This window comes from Mastigoproctus giganteus, chromosome 8 (genome assembly GCF_048544385.1).
Source record: "Mastigoproctus giganteus isolate SK-2022 chromosome 8, ASM4854438v1, whole genome shotgun sequence".
In the NCBI taxonomy this organism is placed as follows: Eukaryota; Metazoa; Arthropoda; class Arachnida; order Uropygi; family Thelyphonidae; genus Mastigoproctus; species Mastigoproctus giganteus.
Genome location: NC_143582.1, coordinates 122,337,409 through 122,360,617, shown reverse-complemented (window position 1 = coordinate 122,360,617; position 23,209 = coordinate 122,337,409). Strand labels below are relative to the sequence as shown.

At 33.5% G+C, this 23,209-nt stretch overlaps 1 protein-coding gene across 3 annotated transcripts in view; it reads left to right on the top strand.

The window, feature by feature from the left end:
* The window catches only part of LOC150081794 (RNA-binding protein 25), a 769,112-nt gene extending 755,386 nt beyond the window's left edge, over window positions 1-13,726 (top strand). For all 3 annotated transcript variants that reach the window (XM_090378892.1, XM_090378890.1, XM_090378891.1), the window contains one exon: window positions 13,485-13,726. In XM_090378892.1, the coding sequence (XP_090235018.1) occupies window positions 13,485-13,577 (93 nt within the window). In that variant the 3' untranslated portion in view covers window positions 13,578-13,726. The remainder of the gene's footprint in view (window positions 1-13,484) is intronic.
* The last annotated feature ends 9,483 nt before the right edge of the window (window positions 13,727-23,209 follow it).

The following is a 23,209-nucleotide window of genomic DNA, read 5'->3' as shown; positions in this document are numbered from 1 at the left end:
TAGTACCAACGTGTACAACTATATCACCTTTTGTGCCCTTAAAAGATGATATTTGCTCTACTCTTAATTAGTCAACAAGATGATTAGATGAAGATGTAGTAGAATCATAACACAAGTAGCAATCTGAATGGACAAGCGTTTCAACCAGTGCCTTTGAACAAGACACAAGAGGGCTCAAGTGTTGTTTGAATAACAGTTCAGCATTTTCTACCAGGGAATTAATTGCCACCCTTATTACAATGTGGCATGATACCACAAAACATCTGAGAATTACCTATATTCCTTTCAAAAGTTAAAGAGAACATTCTATGCAAATTGTAAATATCTAAGATATTCACTATTCTCCCTTATAATGACTAGTTTACATTTTATTATTTCTGAAAAAACACAGAATTGGTATTTGTAAGCCAAACAGGAAATTTATAAAAATGCTAATTTTTGATCTAGTACTACATTCTGAAATCCTTATATTGTTATTATTTGAAAAATATAAAGAATTGCTCATACCATTTCATAAGAAATTCATACTGCCCAACGCTCACATCATATTATGCTTTTTAAAAGTATAGTTAATATATACAGGCTTGTTAAACACTAATCTTGTCTTCAATTTCAATTATTTACTTACTGCCAGAAGGAAGAGCAAAGTGCAGCCAATGTACATCAACTCACCTAAAACTAAACCAACCAGCAATAACAGACTGCAAACAGAAGACAATTGTCGAAATCGAAATATCTTTAAATATTTTTGACTAAACTTCTTAATAATGGACTAAGTTATTTCGGTATGATCCGTGCTCACAAGAAGTAAAGTGACTAACTTCACATTATCCACTCTCTTATAAATCAAGATTCAATTAAAATTAGCACTCTGTGGTGAGATTATTTTGTTAACCAACGTAAACAGTGCTATTTACGCAGGAACGTTAAAGTCATGAGTCTGAAATAGTGTATGGTCTACATACATTTTTAGAATTAGGGTTTCCAGTGTTTCTGCTATTAAGAGCTTTGTATATTCGTGTTGTATTTTAATTACTCTTGCCTCATTAAAAAGAAAAACATGGTTCTCATGGATGGCATGAAAGGAATATTCAGACCCACCTGTCCTTTTTGTCCTCACCGATGCCTGGTGTTGTTGAATATGCATCGATAGATAATTTTGAGTAGAACCAATGTAAAAAGAGTTGCATTCCCCACACTCAATGTTATAGACCAGGGGTGGCGAACTTAATTTCTGATGCGATCTACTTTCTTTCTTCAAAATGTGCTGTGATCTACCATCTCAAGAATTTCATTGCACATGGTTAAAAAAGTAAATCAACACAGATTGAAAAATGTTGTTTATAAATTTTAAAATTTAATACAATTCAAAATTCTTATTTTAAACTCATACGTATTTCAATTTTTAATTTATGTGAAGTTTGTGTCTTCATGTTATCTTCCAAGCTTTCAAAATCGGGGATATAATGTGATAAGGCCAACTGTAAAGAATCTTCTGTGTGCAGGTCCGTAAGAGTAGAGCGATTGTTCGTCTTTGTTTGTTTCAAATACGAAAAGACCGATTCACATAGGTATATGGAACCAAAACAAGAATTTAGAAGTTCACTGCTTTTTTTTTTTTTTTTTTTTTACATTTGAGTACTTTTCTCAGCAAACTTATTTCCAAAAATGTTTTTATGATGAGCTGGCTTTTAGGAAGATATCGTTTCGCAATGTAATAACTTCATTTTCAATTAATATTTTCTCCTTGTGAAAAATCTCAGCAATTTTTTTTTCTGCAATTTGTTTCGTGTCGACATTAAATGGATAAGAAATGTATTGAACGATGTCTTCATTTGTTTTAAAATTACCAAATCTGTTTTTAAATCATCCACAACTTTCTCACTTTCATAAACATATTTCTCACCATTACATTCTAAAACAGGATATTTTTGCAAATGACCTTGCATATTTGCAAAATGATCGAATTCATTTTCTTTTAGATCCTTAACCATTGCCAAAAATTGATATTTATATGCATAATTACTATTAATCATGTCACCCACAATTTTTTTTTCCCCTTGTTTTGGTTTTTAAGAGCAATAGCAACTAAAGCCATATTTCTCCGGGGATATGCGGTGGTCATTCCCTGACCTTTCCGCATCCTCCGTATTTGGTGGTCACGGGCTTGAACCCCGGTCTAATCAAGAAGCATGTGCTACGCACTGCCGCTCCTGCCCACCTGGCTATGGAGGTGCCTTTTTCCTTGTAATTCCAAATACAGATCACTTAATTTACCGGTAAAATCTGCCAAAAAAGCCAGATCACACAACCACTCCGTATCTTGTAGATGCTGATAATCATCTCCCCTTTGATCAACAAATTTTTTTAATTTCAGTCAGAAAATTTCGAAATCTCTGTAGAAACTTACTCCGACTCAGCCACCTCACATCTGCGTGTAATATCAGATCTGGTTCTTTTTCATCGAGTTGCATTTTGAAAAGTCTCCTTTTCAGAGATTGTCCTCTGATGGAATTCACAATTTCAAAAGCGATGTCCATAACACTTTTAGTATTTAATCTTTTGCTGGATAATACTTCTTGGTGGATGATACAGTGGTAACTCAAAATATCTGGGAATTCATCATCCTTTTGGCACAATGCGATGAATCCGTTAAGATGCCCTGTTGTTGCTTTAGCTCCCTCTGTTCTTATTGATACGAGATTAAATAGTGGTAATTTAATTTTTTTCTAATTAATAAAATTTTTGAATCCGTTAAATATATCAAGACCTCTAGTACTTTCTTTTAACAAAATCCATACGAATAAAAACAAGCAATTTAGCGGTATCACTGATGTATGTAGATTCATCCAGTTGTAAAGAAAAGGACACATCATTAGCAATATTAGCATGCAATTGTTCGCTCACATTTTTTCAGTGTGTCGCATCGCAGTATTTCAAGATAAATTGCAGATCTTGAAGAGCACTTTTAATTTCATTTTTGTTCTTAAAATTTTCAAAAAGAGAAACTATTTCTAAAAATACATTTTTGATGAATTGACCATCAGAAAATGGTTTGCATTTATTTTGCAAGAAGATGACTCACTTTAAATGATGCTGCAGTTACTGCTTTAGATTGTAAATTAGGTGTCATGAAGAAATTTTGTTTTGCGAATAATCTGGATTTATGTTCTTTTAATTTATTTTTTCTGAAGTCATTATTAGGCAGAAAATGGCATTTACCATGGAGTGCGTTGAAGTGCCTTTCTAAATTTCCTTTTTTGGGTGTAGCCACGGAAGCATTGCAAATCAAAACATTTTTCTTTTATCTTATCTTATCTTCCTTCATGGATTAGGGGATCCGTCTGTTCCAATCTCGAAGAGGTCTGCCCATCTTTTCTTTGGTCTTCCTCTGTCTCTTTTTCCTTTTGCTCTATATGTATAAGCTAATTTAGGGAATTTATTATCTTCCATTCATTCTTTCTACGTGTTCTTTCCATCTTTGTCTATATTCTATAATTTTTCCGTTAATTGAGTAAACCTTTTAATTCCTTTCTAATATTTACGTTTGGTATTTTATCTTATTTTGTACATCCTTTAACATATCTTAAAGATTTCATTTCTGCAGCTTGTATTCTATTAATGCTCTTTGTTTCGGTATCCATGTTTCAGAACCATAAAGAAGTGTTGGAATTGTCATTACTTTGTAAAATTTCAATTGTGTTTCTTTCCTTGTTTTCTTAGCTAGAGTTCTTTTTATTGTTCCACATATATTTTGAAATTTCACCAATTTCTGGTTCTTATCTTCTTTGACATATGTTATATCACTTCCTAGATATTTAAAATGTTTTACTTGTTCCAATATTTTATTGTCTATAACTATTTTTATTGTCACCATATTTTTCCCTTTAAAAGCCATTGTTCTAGTTTTCATCGTTGATATTTTAACTTTATATTCTTCTGTTATTTGGTTTAATTTAAATACTGCTCTTTGTAAATTATCTTCACTATCTTGAATAATTACTTGCTCATCTGCAAATAATAATAGTGTATTAATCCTATTCTTTGTATTTAAATATATTCTTTCCATTTACAAATCATATCCTCGATATATATGTTAAACGGCATTGGTGACAAGCTACATCCCTGTCTAACTCTTTGATTTATTATACTTTCTTCTGTTAATTTATTACCTGTATCTATTACTATTTTTGTTCCTTAATATAAACTTGTATTATTTTTGTAAGATGCTTTGGGTATCCTTTATTACTCAGTATGTCCCATAGTTTTCGTCTGTTTACTCGATAAAATGCTTTTTCATAATCTATAAATGCTAAATGCGTTTCTAAAAATTAAACTCTTTTTGTTTTTCTATTATTTGTTTTAATATAAATATATTATCTGTACATGATCTTCCTTTTCTGAATCCTGCCTGTTCTTCTATTAATATTTCATCAGAGATCATTTTAATTCTATTATTTATTAATTTGCTATACATTTTACATGCAGTCAGTCCTTGTATAACACGTGTTTACACTGCACGAATTCGATCATACATGATTTATAAATAGGGGAACGATATCGTGTATAACACGAACCGAATTCGCTTATGCACGATTGCCTTTGTGTTTACAAGAAATGGCAGTCGAACGTGGAATCACCCCAACTGAACACAACACGATAGCAATGGAGAGAAGATTCTGAATATGTATTTATGTTTTTTATATCAGTGAGAGGGAAACATATTTCACCATAATAACATAAAAACCCACACAATTCCAGCTATCGGTATTATCGCAAATGCAATTAGATCGACTTTACTACCAGTTTATAACAGATTCCACTAGCAGAAACACAACTGAAAATTGTTTGTATTGTTTTATGGTTGTGATCTCCAGAAATGTGCTTTAGTAAAATGTGAGCTAGTGAGGTGTTAATGTGTCGCCTTTACGGTGTTGTTTATTCAGTTGTGCAGCTTTGTTTATGTGTATCAAGCGTGCCTCCTCATTTTGTAATTGTGCTTTATTCCCTAAAAATGAGTAAAATACTTAAAAGGTACGAAAAGGAAGCACCTGGTGAAGACACTACAGATTCAGAGAGAAAAAGAAAAGCAATATTGATAGACAGAGGCGGACTGGTTCAAAAATTCTTACTCGGGAAAATCTGTAGTGGCCTCCTACTAGCGTTTATGGCCAAAATCACACTTCTGGCCTCCGGCCCACTGGGGTTTCTCCGGTAAGGCTTATGGCCAGTCTGCCTCTGTGAGAGAAAAAATATGAACTTGTGAAACGCTTTGAGCGAATTGAAAGAACATGTGATAATGCACGTGCAGGTCTAAATGAGGCAACATCCAGAATTAGAAAGAATGCAGAGAAAATAAAAACTTTCATAGCAGGAACAACTCAAAGTGTAATAAAATCCATTTGAGCAAGACATGGAACCGCTATCATCTGTTTGGATAGAAAATCAAACAAAGAACGAGTTTCCTTACGATTATTTACTCTATTTATTCAATATTTTATTACATAATAGTCGTAATAAAATACATAAGTATTTTATTACGACTATTACGTAATAAAATATTGAATAAATAGAGTAAATAATCGTAATAAAATACTTATGCATTTTATTACGATTATTTATTGTTTGGTAATGATTTGGTTATAAATGCGGGTTCGATCTTGGGTGGTCGCGGCACATAACCCTATTTTTCCCATTGGGCCTGTTATTTATATTGCACAAGGGTTTCTAGGAACACAACTATCGTGTGTGTGACTGTACTGTATTTAGTATGCTAATCCCTCTATAATTCTTTGCATCATTTCTGTTTCCTTTTTTTAAATACTGAAATAATTTTGCTATCTTCCATTCATCTGGCATTTTATATTGTTCCCAACATTTAGTAAATAAATTTAGTATCCTGTATTTTAAAAAACTTCCTCCATACTTGATCAGTTCTGCATTTATACCATCCATTCCTACTGCTTTCAATGCCTTTTCCAATTCTTCCTTCGTTATCGGATCTGTATCGCTAACTGGGTCTAGCTGTATATCTTCTGTTTGATATTTTGGGTCTTTCCATAATTCTTCATAATGTTTTTTCCATTGTTCTTCCTTTATTATATTTATTCTAGCCTTCCTTGTTATATCTTGAGTTTTATTGCGTTCTTGTTTATATATTTCTTCATTCTCACTTGTCTTGTTTTTTATATATTTAAGATTGTACTGCTTTAGCTATTTCTTCATTCCATATCTTAATCCCCCCCCCTCTTCTTATAGTTTTTCCTGAATTGTCCTAGTATATTTCGTATATTATTCCATGTCATTTTACTTTTATCATTACAAAAAAGTATTCTAGTTCCAACTCTTGATGAAAATTATGTTTTACTATTTTTCGTAGTATTCATTTTAAATCCAATCAAATTAATGTGTAAGTACTGGCCAGTTATTAATATTAAGTAAGCTAAATAAGAATTCCACACGTACACTATGCTCTGCGCGGCAACAAGAGTTGTCACATGGTTCAATGGATTGGTGATAATCGTATGCAGTGGGGCCATTAATAATAATAAAACATTTAGATTTTGACTAATCTATTTATTATTATTATTAGCCATATGTTGCAAGGAAGCCTGAGGTTTCTGCTACACCAAGCAAAAAAAGAAACTTTTTGAATTACCCTGAGAAAGAAAACAAGAGTCAGAAGTAGAGGGGAATCACCAAGCAAGAGAAGAATGATGATATCCAGCTCAAGTTCCTGGGTTTGCCAAACCCATACTCACTAGATGTGAGCCCCTGGGGATATTTTATTATACCATATTTCCCCATGTATAAGATGCACCTTAATTTTGGGGCCCAGAATTTGAAAAAAAAATGTATTACATAAAGTTATTGAACTCAAGTTTTATTCATCATAAAATTCATACAACTCCTCATCACTGTCAAAACTCCCATCCATTAGCTTGTCCTCATCTGTGTCTGAATGACAAATCAGTCTTCATATATTGCCTCGTCCTCAGTTTCATCTATGGCATTTGAAATGCCACACTTCTTAAATGACTTGACAACGATCTCAATCTTGATATTATCCCAGGATCTTTTCACCCAGGTACAAACTTCTATAGTTGGTTTCTTCACTCTTCCTGCTGGTGTCAAATTGTCCCCAGAAGACTTCATCCATTGGTTCCATTCGTCTCTCATGGCAGCTTTGAAGGGTTTGTTAATGCTGACATCAAGTGGTTGGAGCTGGGATGTCAAGCCTCCAGGTATTACAGCAAGTTTTGTTTTTTGCTCTGCAGCAATCTTCTTTGAGTTTTTTTGTTATGTGTGCCCTGAACTGATCAAACACCAATAGGGCAGGTTTGCGTAAGAGCCCACCTGGTCTCCTGCTCCAAACTTTCTCAAACCAGATCTTCATCCCATCCTGATCCATCCAACCCTTCTCATGAACGTGGACAATCACTCCTTGAGGAATGTCTTCTTTTGGCATTGTTTTGCATTTGAAAATCAGCATAGGAGGCAGCTTGGTTCCGTCGGCACAACAAGCTAGAACAACTGTATAATGGCTCTTTTCATGTCCACTTGTCTTCACAGTTACGGTTTTGACCCCTTCTTATCAACAGTTCTGTTACTTGGGACATCAAATTGAAGGGGGACTTCGTCCATTTTGCAATCTGCCCCAACTCAAACTGATGTGTCTTCCGACATTGAATGACAAAACGATGAAATTCAAGGACCTTCTGCTCATAGCTTTCAGGCATCTTTTGGGCAAGTCTGGTGCGTGTATGCATGCTTAGTCCATTCCGTTTCATGAACCTGAAGCACCAATTGTGTCCTCCTTTTAAATCAGTAACTTCTTTTTCATCAGCAATTCTTCTTGTCTCATGCTGAACCATCTTTGTGGACACAGGAATTCCAATTGCCCTTTGCTCTTCAATCCATATCTTCAATTCCCTCTCTAAATCAGGCCATCTTGCTGACTTGCCTCTCATGGCCTTCTTTTGCCGTGCCGTTTTCAGTAGGGTTTCTTCTTCCCGTAGCCAGTCTCCGATTGTTTTCTCAGTTGGAGGAGCACCAAACTTACGTTCAGTAGCACGATTTCCATTCCCTTTTGCAAACTGGATCACTTTTAACTTGAATTCAGCACTGTACGAAAATCTTTTCTGAGCCATTTCTGGGCATGGCAATACATAACCTAATATACCAGTAACAAGTAGGAAACAATGAGTGCAAAGAAAACAAGCGCGAAATGCAAGTAAAAAAATCTACAATCACTGTATAAGACGCACTCAGTTTTTAGACCCCAAATTTTTCGAAAAAGGATGTGTTTTATACATGGGGAAATATGGTATATATTTAAAATTCGTCGTGATTGACCAAAATTAAAGCCACAATCGACTTGCTGGCCACCCCTATTATAGACTATGTTGGTAGGTTCTGTATTTATAGTTGTAGTTGTCTTCCTCATCTTCAATACTGTGTAGAGTTTACTTATGGTCTGTGGAACAATTTTAAATTCCGTGTTTTTAAAAATTTTAATAAATTGTTTATACCACTGTTGTACATAAGGAACTTTAATAAAGTATTTTTCGTAGTGTTCTTACTAAATGAAACCGATTCCAATTTTTGTTTCGCCTAATGTTGAATACTCTCAATTATACCTAATGCATATCCCCTGTTCAAAAATTTTGTAGAGTTCCCTAAGTTCATCATTAAGAGATTCTGTGTTGAACTAGATCTGTATGCATTATAAAATTGGTTGAAAATGATATTTCTTTTATAAATAAAAGGGTGATAACTCAAATAATGTAAAAATTTTCCTGTGTTTGTTGGTTTGCAGTATATTTTTAAAAAAAATATGTATCTTATCATTGACTGTTGTTAATGTAAAGTTAAGAAAATTTACAGATTTCTCTCCCAGTTTCTCCTCCTCTAAAATGAATTTTAGTCTCGTATGAATTTTGTTTAAAGCCCCCATGAGACAATATCTTTACGAGAAATAACCAGGATGTCGTCTAGGTACCTACCATAAAATGTTAAACTGGGAATATACGAGTTTAAATATACTAGTTCAATATTGATTTTCGCGATAAAGCCATTTGGGTGGCCTTATCGTGTAAATATACCTTACATTGGTTAACAAAATAATCTCTCCCCAGAGTGCTAATTTTAATTGAATCTTGTTTTATAAGGGAGTGGATATTGTTAAGTTATTCACTTTACTTTTTGTGAGCACAGATCATCCCGAAATAACTTAGTCCATTATTAAGAAGTTTAGTCAAAAATATTTTAAGATATTTCAACAATTGTCTTCTGTTTGCGGTCTGTTATTGCTGGTTGGTTTAGTTTTAGGTGAGTTGATGTACATCGGCTGCACTTTACTCTTCCTTCTGGCAGTAAGTAAATAATGGAAATTGAAGACAAGATTAGTGTTTAACGAGCCCGTATATATTAACTATACTTTTAAAAAGCATAATTGCATTATATACTGAGACCTTTTTTATATAATATAATGTAGTAATCGAATTAATTTCATGTGAACGGGCAGTAGGAGTTTCCTATCAAAAGGTATGAGCAATTCTTTATATTTTTCAAATAGTAACTTAAGTAGGAAGGATTGAGCTTCGTTGCTCTTATATTTTGAAATCTAAAATTTATATTGTTACAGATGATGTTCAGGACATTCACGACTTCCAAGAAATTTTACCATTGAATTGTATATAGAAACCTTCACTTTAATTTTATTCATCAATGATTATATAATGATTTTGATTCAGTTGTAAATTGTATGTTCATATAATTTGTATGCACAATCAATCATGCAGTTTACATGAACATCATTAGCACTATTAGAGAAAATTCACTAAAACCTTTTTCCACTGCTATCTGGTTGTAGTGGAATTATGGTTTGTATTTCCAGGATGTCAAAAGCCAGCATGGGCTGTTTTTAATGAACCACTGCACTGAGCCTATCTATCTCCTCCAATTTCTCTTTTCTGTAATCCATGGCAGTAGTCTGGACCTCTACTCAATGTCTGGGGCTAGGGCAGTCAAATCTAATTAGTTCATAATTTGTACCTTTTTTAATCCACTCGAGAAACACGAAACAGTCGTGTTTCTCTTTCAGCACTAAAAATTACCTATGTATGTCAATTCTTTTTTATACAACATGCACATCTATTGCCCATCAATCAAATAAATATTTAATTATATTGCGAATTGGAATGTTGGACTGTTAAATCAAATCTGATGCCAAAATAATGAGTGCAGAATAAAATAACTATATGATTAAATATGATATGATAAAATAACACAGTGTATAAAGAAATGAAAACTGAAAACTTTAATGTGACTTGCATGGATGAATATTGTCCTTCTCAAGTTCAATTTTCACTCAAACTATTTAGAGTAGATGATATTAAATCACATGTAAATTAGGGTGAGAATACTGAGAACTTCATTCCTGCAAGTTCCATTACCAATCATGGGTAAAAGTTTTAAGAAGAAGGATTAAACAAGTAATACCAAATCATCTTGACAGGAATGCACTATACAGATTTGTTGAGGGAACTTCTCTGACCAAACTGATTGATTACTGTGTAGTCACACAAGATTGATGTCTCAAGGATTTTGATGTCAAAATTATTTTTAGCATCGTATATTTAGATTTTAGTAAAGTTTTTTAGTAACACTTCCACATGAAAGTTTGTTGTGAAATTGGAGCAGTGTGCCATTATGGGCACAGTATGAATAAAGGGAAGATTGAGTGCCAAAAGACAGACAGTGGTTACTAATGACTACTGCTCTTCATAGATTTATTAGATTTGCTATTTAGCTCCAAACAGTCTGAGTCTCAGTAGCAAAAAATATTGTCATTAGGTCTGATGCATGCTGTTTGAAAGTATGATTGTTGTGTACGCAACACAATATCATGTGTTGCTTGAGCAGAATAGAAGAAAATTGAAAATGCAAGTTAAGCTATTGTTGAAATTATAATTTTGCATGGTTATAAAACTAAAGGCAAGGAGAGTAAATTAAATTTTAATTGCGTGCTTTGAAATAAGGATATTAAAGTACACAACACATATAAAGCTTATTTAAGGAAAATACACATTAACTATAATGTTAGAGATAATATCACTTGAACTAATAAGACTTAATTACGTTTCCTTTTAAGTAGTAAGCTTTCTTTTTATGAAAGGAAAGCTTAGTATCCAACAGTAAGTTATATTCAAAACTCTTCCAAGTGAAAATTAAATTTGATATTTTGTTTGGCTAACAAAATAAATGGCAAGCAAGGTATAATTGTTTCAAACTCAAATTTTAGTGCATAATGACATTACGGTTGTTTGAACAGAGTACTGGTTAAAGATGGGTACGGAATAGAGTTGCTGCTTTACATGAAAGTGGCCTTGACAGCAAATAAGTGTAATTACATTAATCTTTATTTCAAGAAAAGAATCAAGTTTTTTTTATACTTTTTGTGTGGTGCCATTTACTTGAATTTTATGATTAACTTTGACATCACAAGTGATTAAGAATATCAAAAACCTAGAATGTGTACATATGGTGGGGGGTTTAATACACTCAGAGATAGACATTGCTTGTATTTTCCTGATCCACAACACCATAGTACTGTAATTTGTAAGCAAATGTATATGTACAATAGCTTTGTTGATATTAGGTGTGTGATATCAAAATTATTTTTGGCATCCAGTTCCTTAGTTGTTGCATCAAAGTAGCTAATCAGATTAGTCTGACAATGTTTTCTCTTAAGAGATGAGCGCTAAAAATGCAATATAACTGCATAACTTCATTAATCACTTATTTATCGATTATTTTCCCTCAAACAGAAATGAAATTTACAAGTTAGTAATTACTCACTTTCATCTCCAGTCTATAGAGACATCCCTAAATCCCAGGATTCTCTTATAATAAAGGCTCAAGGTTTTTTTTTTTTTTTACTGCTTTAAATATAAGTGGACAGATTTCATCAGCCTTCAGGTGCATTATTCACTTTTCACTTCAGTATCTCTTTCTCCTTTATCACAAAATCATTTAGCTGTATGCTGTTACTTGATATGCTGGTGATGGTAGTCTAACCTCCACTAGAATCCTTATTTCTCCAGTGCAAGCCTGCCAAAAAAAGCATCAGCTGTCTCCTCAACAACTGCTCGGAATCACCTGTCAGGCATCTGAAGAATGTATCGTCAGGTTCTTTAGAGACCATTGTGTTTACTGGATAAATTCCCACCTATAATCAGAATGGTACCACTCATCCTGCTTCCATAATAATATTCCATTTTAAAGTAGCATTGCGTGCTCTTTTCAAGCCCAAAAATATAGCAATTGATTACACAAATGGTTTTACATCAAAGCTTTTCTTTACTCAGACATGGTTTCTTTGTTATTCCAAACCCGTCGACAATCTTAGTCATTGAATATTCTGTGTGATTTCTTAATAATTTTCATCTGGTCACTAATATTATTGCTGCTGCACACTTCTTACTACACTGTTTAGGTGCCATTATTACTGAATGAAGAAGTGTTTGAAAAAAAATCTAAACTTTTTGCAGTCCAAACAAAACTGGAAAAACTGAAGGTATCAGCTGAGAACACTATCAAGAAAATGAAGAATGCCAGTCAGATAAATGGATCACCCATAAAATTGATGTTTATCTCTTGCTGTTTATCCAAACAATGATTGAAAAACTCTACTAAAGCTATCACCCCCCCCCCCCATTTAACCAGCTGGCATTCTTCAAAAAAATGAAGAATGCCAGCTGGTTAAATAGGATTAATAAAATTGTTTAACTGTAAAGTTAACACAAAATTGAAAATGTTTTATTTAATGGCTTAAAGTGTATTTATGTGAACATAGCTAAACCTTAGACTGTTAATATGATAATTAGCAATTAATTTCTTTTCATATTTAGAAAATTAATCTTCTTTCTGCATACTTTAAGAAGTTAAGTTGAATGCTACTTAGTAAAAATATGATTAACCCTTTCAGTACATATATCTATGTTTTGAAGGTTGCATCAAATCATGTTGAAGTTTCCAGTATATGTTGTGATCTTTTTTTTCTGTGTTTTCTACTAGTCTTAAACACAGTTTAAAATAGAAGACAGCATGGAAATAGGATGATTCTGCCTGTTGCAAATTTACTTTTGAATCAGATCCACAGGTTGATAAAATTAAATTATGATATATAAATAGATATATAGGACATTTCTATATCAAAAAATGTAATAGTGGATTTATTTTTGTTTTTTTTACAAAAATTTTACTTGTGTTGAGCATTAAGATCATATTCTTGTTCTTAATAAGAACATTATTTTAAAAATTTAGTGAAAAACTCACTCCCTGTTCTCCAGTCAGAAATTTGATACCCAGTTTTGCAAGGGTTAAAATTCCATAACATTCATTCAAGAGTGTATTGTAGTATAATAATATCTTTGAATAAGTAGGCAAAATTGCATTGTTAAGTTTCTTATTAATTTTAGGTGCTGGATGAAGAAGCTGAAGTTTTTGTTGTAAAAATGTGGCGTCTCCTTATTTATGAAATAGAAGCCAAAAGATTAGGACTGATGAGGTAGCACAGGAACATTTAATTTATTAGATACACCAGAACTGTGCTTGTATAATCTGCTTGCAGCTTACTCTGTTACATAGAGTAATGTCAAAGACTGTCTCAGAGAATTTCTTCACATGGAGGCCTAAAAGTGCTTCAAAATTACCGTGCGGATTTATCATCTTGAAATTCTGTACTCATTTTTCATTTCATATTGTGAACATTTCCATCATTTTTTGTTGTCTCAAGATGTGTAGGTATTAATAAAAAATATTGTTCATAAAATTCTATTTCATTTTCTGTCTTGTATAATAATGTTTGTTACACATACAGGCTGATAATTTAATTCACTGATGGCAAACTGCTGGTAGATGTGCGAGGGAGGGGGGGGGTGTTGTCCATGATCATGCTGACATATATAATAAATAAAATAAATTTTCTGTTTATACTCCGGGACGACCAAATGATCAGGGGAGTTCACAAGATAGACAGAATACAAGAAACAGCACCGTATTCAGCAGTCACGGGTGTGAACCCCGGTTACTCAAGGCACGTGTACGTATGCACCCGCGCGCCTGACCACTAGGCTATGGCGGCCTATTTGTAAGTTTTGACATGGCTTTTAGCACTGCATTAAATATTTTCCATAGCATCACAGAAAAACTCCATATTGGGTTGGGTATACTTTTAGAAAGCACTATCTGCCATGAATTTAATATATTGTAGAGAAGATAATTAGAAAAGAACTAAACATACAAGCAAGTATTATTTTTCATAAGTGAATCAGCAAGGATTCCAAGGTTATTTTTACATGTACTAAATATCTTCTTTAAATATAAAGACAGTCAGTGAACTAATAAAGCATACTGCTAGTGATAAAACTTGGATTCTTTAATTTCAGCCATACAAAAGCAAAACAGTTTGTCTGTATTGTTATACAGACAAAATCATTAACTTTCAGAGAACATATCAGGTGAACTTTCACATTTCAAATCTGAATCTGTCAATTACTACTTCTGTAAAATCGACTTCTTTCAAATTTAGAACTATCATTATCCTTTTTATTCTTCATAACACATAGGTTACTTAGCACTTGCATTATTTGTCTATATACAGTAAGTACCAGTTAAGTGATCGCATTTGCAAATTGAATTTTGATTATAATGAGTAAAAAATCAACAAATATATTTTTTTTACAAATATTTATAAAAAATAGAGATAAAGCAATTTTACACTTTATTCTGAATTAAATGATGCGCGAAAATTGGAAGAATATTATCCACAGGTCAGCACAATGAAAATAAATTTATGCTTACATAGATAGCTTAATTAATATACAGCGGGTTAGGTTCCAGACCCTGCCGAAAAGTGGAACATAATCTTTTTTTTTCACTTGCCAGTGCATATAAAAGCCTAATAACATGTTTAAACTCTCATATATTAAGTGAGCAATAGCTAGGCTTCAAAAATGATATGAAAATCAAATGAATATGCACTACTCATATGGCTTATGTTAATATTTTTGCCCTTAACTTACAGTGATGTAATGAATGTAAATTTGAATAATTTTATACATTTATTGTATGAAGGAGAGGGCACATTTTCATCATCTGACTCATTAATGAATCTTATTCGTTTTGACAATGGAAACTTAGTTGGAGCTCTTGCTGGTGACGTTGAAGATTATTCAAGGCTAGCTGTTGCGATGGTACTTTCGTAAAGTAGGAAAACAATGAACTTTGCCTCATGAATTTCTTTATAGTATGCAATATCTAGAAGTCTTGCATTCACTTTAGAACTTCTTTTGAAATTTGGATCAATTCTCTCAAAAGCTGCCATCACCATTTCTACACAGTTCATAGCTTTTTCCAATTCCTCAGTGGTCATTTCTCTAGGTATAGCAGGAATATCATCAGGATGTGACTCCTCTTCGTGAAACATCCTTCTTTGCTCTTCAATCAAAAGATCTTAATCCGTTATGGTCTCATCATGAGAGACAAACAATTCTGCCACATCCTCAGGCTTGACTTCCAATTCTAATTCCCTTACCATTTCCACAACATTTGTAGTGACTTCATTCGCTGAATTCTCAGTCTTAAAAATCGTCCATAAGTGTGGGAATTAGCTTCTTCCAAGCACCTTTCGTTGTTGTTTCTTTGACATCCTCCCATGCATCTCTAATAGTTTTTTTTACCATCCAAAATACTGAAGCTTTCCCAAAATTCTTTTGGAAAGCATTTCTAACTTGGCATTTAAAGTAAGAGGCTTATGACTCCTTTTTTTTATCACTAGTAGATGCCATTGTAATTAGCACAAAAATATTATATATAATTCGTTTGAAGGTTTGGAAAATTACCAGAATACAAAGAGATCTAGAGCGCACAAGTGCTGTAAATAAAATGTAAATGAAATGGCATTCGACGCCATTTTTGGACCCTCTCTTGAGCATGTCATACGCAAAAATGCCGAAAAAGTGGAAGCACTGAACAAAACAAACATGGATATACAGTAAACCCCCGCTATTCGCGGGGGTTACGTTCCTGAGAAAAATACTGAGTTATGGCTCCTATAGTATAATAAAGGGGTTCCGTTCCAAAGTATGAAATATATAAGAAAAACTAGTCTAGAATATTGTCTATGTATATATTATATGTACCTACATAATATTATGTACATAGACAGTACGTAGTGAAATGCAAGCATATGGCATCAAAATGAAAATAAGAAACGATTTAATATTAAATGTAATATTTATTAGAAATTTCAAGCCAGCGCCTTTGCTAGCTAAAAAACTTATTCTGCCAGTGCTATCACCAGTTTTGCTCAAGTGTTGATAAAGGTGCTTTGCCTTTTTTAACGGAATTTTATTTTGAGTTCGGTCTTCTATCCACAGATTTAAAGCTTTTTCCGTTTTTTCTAATTTAACATCACGAGTTACAGAGCAAATTTTTGAAACAATTAGCGCGTTTTCACGGACACAACAGCGGATTTTTTCTTCCGATGATTTTTTCATTGATCGTACCATTGATTCATTGATTTTATAATGTTTTGCCACTGAGGAGACACTATCACCATTAGAAATTTTGTCTAATAACTCAATTTTATTCGCTAATGTCATCACCTTCTTTGATATTTTCACATTTCTCTTGTTATACGTAGCCATATTTTTGTAGGGGTTAGAAAGAACTTGTCCACAATAAAGTCACTCTTCCGTTAACACACTCGAAAAAGTCTGTTTTACACTGCAAAACGGTAGATTTATCATTTTTTGTAAGCATATCGATTTATAAATTGATAAATTTATTCAATTTATAAGCATATAAATTAAAAGCAAACGACGAACCTTCCATGACAAGCGCATAACACATACTGAACAAGGATTAGCGAGAAACATCCACACTCGCGATTTTGTCACCTCTCTCCCCCCACCCACTGAGTGCTGTTTTTACCGGGAAAGATAATTTTAGCCACGCCCATGTTTTTTATGGCGGAAAATATTCACGGCGCTTTAAAATTCACATTTTTTTAGGTTTCATTTTATATTAAATCGGCGATCGTGAAACCGCGAACAGCGGGGGTTTACTGTAATTGGAAACCGCTCTATTGGCGGAATGCCATAAAGTGGAGCTTCACTGTAAATATTAATTTAACATAACACTTTGTAACATGATTATAATTTAAAATAGTCACTTATTTTAGATTGCTTTAAATTATCACTACAAGGTCTATTTGTGGATTTCTCAATATTGTATAATAGTCCATATTCACGATCACTTGCACCAGTTTCATCCAGTGCTCTCCTCAGGACATCTATAACTTCATGAGTTTGCCGTTTTGTAACTGGAATTTGTTCATCTTCATTTTCCTCCTTGGCAAAATTATCATTAACAGACTGTGCAATTTCTTCTGTTAAAGCTACAGTAACTACCCATTTATACTAGATTGCAAAGTGTTATTATTTTGTGGTTGTGACCTTTGGAATTATTTCTTATAACCGAAGATGTGATTCTAATAAACAATGAAAGGGCGCATTTTATTGATCTGAATCGGTTATTTGAAATTTGGTTCTCTAAAACAGCTGATTCCAATAACTGGAACTTACTGTATACAGTGAAACTTCTCCTAACGGAAACCTCTCGTTAACGGACATCTTCAAATTCCCCAACTCACCTCCATTGGTTTTAAGGTGTTTTCAGCTTCTGTCTAGCGGACATTCTCTGTAACGGACGCAGACAGGATATCTGCACTGTTTCGTTTAGATTAGCACTTAATTTGATCTCCCCATAACGGACAGCGGGCGAGCTCACGGCCCTTTTTCTAGGAACGTTTCTTCCACGTATTGCCTCAATCGTCTGTTTATTTTTTATTTCCGATTCTCTGAATTTTATCAAGGTTCTAAACCCTTTTTCAAGAATTTTAAGGCACGTGTAAAACTTCTGATAAATTCGGTGTGTTCAGGGGGGGGGGGATATGGTCGTGTTTTCAGTTTTGTTCAGTGTCGTGTGAAGTGCACAATGTCTTCTCGTAAACATTTAACTTTAAAAGATAAAGTCGAACTCATTAATGCGTATGATCGGCAAAAAAATAGTGTTTGCAATCTCGCTGCAAAATTCAAAATCGGGACGACGCAGGTAAGCAACATCCTAAAGAAAAAAAATGAACTGCTCAAACAATTTTGGCAACACGGAAATGATCAGGTTCAAAAATCATTCCCGAAAACTGTTGGACTTCAAATTGACAATGTTACGTATGAGTGGTTTTGTAGCGCGCGTGCTAATAAAATTCCCATTAATGGGCCTATTATTAGGGAAAAGGCTTTGGAGGTTGCGAAATCTATGGGAGTAAATGAGTTCAAAGCTTCTGTGGGATGGCTAGACAAGTTCAAAACTCGGCATAAAATTTCTTGGAACACCGTAAGTGGTGAAGGTGGATCTGTTGATACTGGGGTTGTAACAGAGTGGACCGTCCAATTGGAAGATTTATGTCGTGATTTTGAAGCTAAGGATATTTACAACTGTGACGAAACAGGGTTGTTTTTTAAAGCTCTTTCTGAAAAAACAGTGAGTCTAAAAAACGAAAAGTGCCAGGGCGGAAACATTTCTAAGGAACGCTTGATTGTACTATTGTGTACAAATATGCTGGGAGACTGAACAACCTCTTGTTATAGGAAAACCACAAAATCCTCGTTGTTTCAAGGGCATAAAGTTGAATCTTTTGGATGTTGACTGGAAGTCTAATAAAAAAAGCGTGGATGACAAGATATCACGAGCAAATGGATAAGTCACTTTAACCAAAACATGATTCGTCAAAACAGAAAAATTATTCTTTTCATGGATAATGCTGCATCTGACCCGCACATTGAATTGTCCAACATTCAAATCGTTTATCTACCACCCAACACATCTGCCCTTGGATCAAGGGATAATAAAAAATTTTAAACTTCACTACAGAAAACGTGTTTTAAGACATCTCATTGCAAACATGAACGATGTAACATGTGCGAGTGACCTTGCAAAGAAACTCAGCATCCTAGATGCGATTCAATGGATTTCCTTTTCAGTAAATGCAATTAGAAAACAAACTGTCGTGAACTGTTTTGTAAAGTCTGGCTTCTCAAACGCAAAAATTGAAATTGTGAACAGCAATGTGGAGCACCAAGAAGAGCAAGAACTTGAACATGATATGAACGACATTATCATCGATATTTTTCAAGAAGTTCCTCATGAGGATGAAGAAATGGAAGGAGGTCATTCTGTCGAAGAACATTAACGACGAACCACCGATGAAAATAGAAGCGCTCATACAAATCAATCGTTTAAAAATGTTTTTCGCCGCTGAAGAAGATACTGAAGAACTTTCGATGGTTTCTTCACTCCAAACAAATGTTGAAAACAAAATTATCAGCCGGAAGAAGGTGCAGAAGAAAATAAATGATTACTGTATGTATTTTTCTTAAGATAAAGTCATAATATGCATAGCACAATTGTATGTATATTATTTACAAAAATATTGTGCAAAATCTGTATATGATTTAATTTAATTTTACATTAAACATTTAACGATGTTTCTTTCTTTCTTTCTTTTTTTTTTTTTTTTTCTCCCTCAGACTTCTTGTTAGCGGACACTTCTCTCTAACGGACACATTTTCGTCCCCCATGGCTGTCCATTAAAGGGAGGTTTCACTGTATATACACAGCAGACTCTCGATTTACCGGGATCGGATTAACCAGGACATTTCAAGACTCCAAATTTAAAAAAAAAAAAAAAATCAACCAGAAATAAAATTCAAGTAATAACTAGAATAGGTATAAATGTTCTTGCAAGTCGTAATCTCCTAAGTGATTAGTCTCTAAAAAAAAAAAAAAAAAAAAAAAGAGAGAGAGACCAAATGTTTAGTTTGTTTTATTGTGTGGCATCGATTGTTGGTTTCCATCGCACTGAAAATGGACAAATTTCCTTTCGTTATTAATGTTAGGAATGTTGGAATTTTTTTTATAGTAACTTTTTTTTTTTGTTTAGAAATCGCAAAAATGATGGGCAAAAACTTGAAGTTATTCAAAAGTTTGAAAACAGTGCATCCATTAAATCTCTACAGAACCATTGTACAGAAATGTTGGTGACCAAACCATACACAACATTGTAAAAAATAAAGAGGGAAGCATTGTATTGGACATGCGAGTAGTACGTGGTAAGTTTTTACCTTTCACCATACTTTTTACATATGTTGCTGAACATATTTTGATACAGTAAGTAGCTGACATATGTAGTTCAGATTTACGTTATTTCAGTGAAGCGGACACATTTCACTACAATAGCATAAAAAAACTATCGGTATTATTGCAAATGCAATAAGATCGAGTTTACTGCCCATTTATAATGAATTGCGGAGACAGGAAAGCCCGATGAACTGGAAAGTGCTAATTGTTTTATGGCAGTGACCTCCAGAAATGTGCTTTAGTAAAATGTGAGCTCGCATGGGGTGATAATAGTGAGTTTTCGCTTTAACCCTGTTAAGTTCTTTTCAGAAAATTTAATTTTGACCGTTATCATGATGCTGACTAAGAGAGTAAGTGACAGCGGTACTAGTAAATCTATCAAGAAAAGGAAAGCAATCTAGTTGGATCAGAAAATTAATTTCTTAAGCCATTCAATGCCTTAAACACCTCAATCAGATCATCTCGCAGGTACCTAGTCTCCAGAAGCTGCAATTTGCAGAACACCTTTTGTTCTCCTCACCAATCTCGTTGCCCTTCTTGGAGGGGCAACCCTCACCCATTCAAGGAGCATTCTGTATGCAGTACTCAAGATGATTCTTGAGTAATGCATACAGGATGCTCCTTGATGCTGTATTCTGTACTGCAGGGGTGGCAAACGAGTCGATCATGGCGACAAATTTTAAATATACAGTCATCCTTTGATTTGCGTGGTCAGATATACTACCAAAATTTTATATTGTGCAGAGGGTTTTCCTACTTGCACTTTTTTATTTTATTATTTTTTTTACGAAGCTTCAAAAATACGAATGAAGAGCAGATTTTGAAAATGTATTTTTTTTTTTTTTTTTGCATAATTGAAGATTTCATTGAAAGAGAAACACATTTCACCGTAATAACGTAAAATACGATAGAATACCAGCTGTCAGTATTATTGCAAATTCAATGATTTTACTACCCATTTAAAATTAGATTGCACTAACAGAAAAGTGCAAATTGTTTTTATTGTTTTATGGTTGTGACCTCCAGAAATAGTTTAGAGAAATATCACAAAGGCATTCAAAACTGATTCTTATAACAATATAACGAAACAGAGGAATAAACGGTGGCGTGTTTGTCCAGTTATTTTGGAAACAACTTCCTCATTCGGGAATCCTCTTCATCAATTATCCTACGTTAGCTGTTCAGACAGAATATTTTTCCGGTTCACGCAACTTGTTACCGATCAAAGCGTTTTAATCGGTAAGCATTGCTTTTGCTGATTTAATAAGTGGACAGTACTTATATGTTAATTTAATACCGTTTCATTTAAAATAAATACTACAAAAAAGAGTAAAACATATCATTTTCATCAAGAGTGGGAACTAGAATACTTTTTTTTGTAATGGTGAAAGAAAAATGTTGCTGTTTGATTTGCAATGCTTCCTGGCTAGACCCAAAAAAGAAAATTTAGAAAGGCACTTTAACGCACTCTATGGTAAATACCAATTGGATTTTCCACCCAATGACCAAAAAATAAATTAGAACTTAAATCCAGATTATTTGCGCAACAAAATTTCTTCATGACACCTAATTTACAATCTAAAGCAGTAACTGTATAGCATCACTTAAGGTGAGTCATCTTCTTGCAAAAAAATGCAATTCATTTTCTGATAGTCAATTTATCAAAGGCGCATTTTTAGAAATAATAGATTCTATTTTTATATTCTCTTCAAAAATGAAATTAGAAGTGCTCCTCAAGATCTGTAATTATCTTGAAATACTGCGATGCGACGCATTGAAAAAATGAGTAAAAATGTGAGCAAACAATTGTGTGCTCATATTGCTAATTGTGTGTCCTTTTCTTTACAACTAGATGAATCTACAGACGTCACTGATACAGCTAAATTGCTTGTTTTTGTTGGTATGTTTTTCTATGATTCTGCCACTAGAGAAGGACTACTGGGTATGGTTTCGTTAAAAAAAAGAACTAGAGGTCTTGATATCTTCAACTCATTCAAACAGTTTATTGAAAAAATTAAATTAAATTACCACTATTTAAGCTCGTATCAGTAACAGATAGAGCTAAAGCAATGACGAGCATCTTAACGGATTCATTGCATTGTGCCAAAAGGATGATGAATTCCCAGATTTATTGAGTTACCACTGTATCATCCACCAACAAGTATTAGCCAGCAAAAGATTAAATACTAAAAGTGTTATGGACATTGCTTTCGAAATCGTGAATTCCATCAGAGGCCAATCTCTGAAAAGGAGACTTTTCAAAATGCAACTCGATGAAAAAGAACCAGATCTGATATTACACACAGATGTGAGGTGGCTGAGTCGGAGCAAGTTTCTACATCGATTTCGAAATTTTCTGACTGAAATTAAAAAAATTTGTTGATCAAAGAGGGGAGATGATTATCAGCATCTTCAAGATACGGAGTGGTTGTGTGATCAAGCTTTTTTGGGCAGATTTTACCAGTAAAATAAGTAATTTGAATTTGGAATTACAAGGTAAAAATAAAAATGTAGGTGACAGTGATTAGTAGTATTTCTACATATAAATATCAATTTTTGGCTAGGGCTAAGGATATCAAAGAAAAAAAAATTTGACTATTTTGCAAATATGCAAGATCATTTGCAAAAATATCCTGTTTTTCAATTTAATAGTGAGAAATATGTTTCTGAAATTGAAAATGTTGTGGACGGTTTTGAAACCAGAATCAGTGATTTTAAAACAATTGGAGATATTGTTCAATATATTTGTTATCCATTTAATGTCGAATTAGATAAGAAACAAATTGCAGGAAAAACCGCTGCGATTTTTCACATGGAGAAAATATTACATTGCGAAATGATATCTTCCTAAAAGCCAAATCATCAGAAGAAGACTTTTGGAAATATGTTTGCCGAGAAAAGTACCCGGATGTAAAAAAATGCAGTGAACTTTTAAATTCCT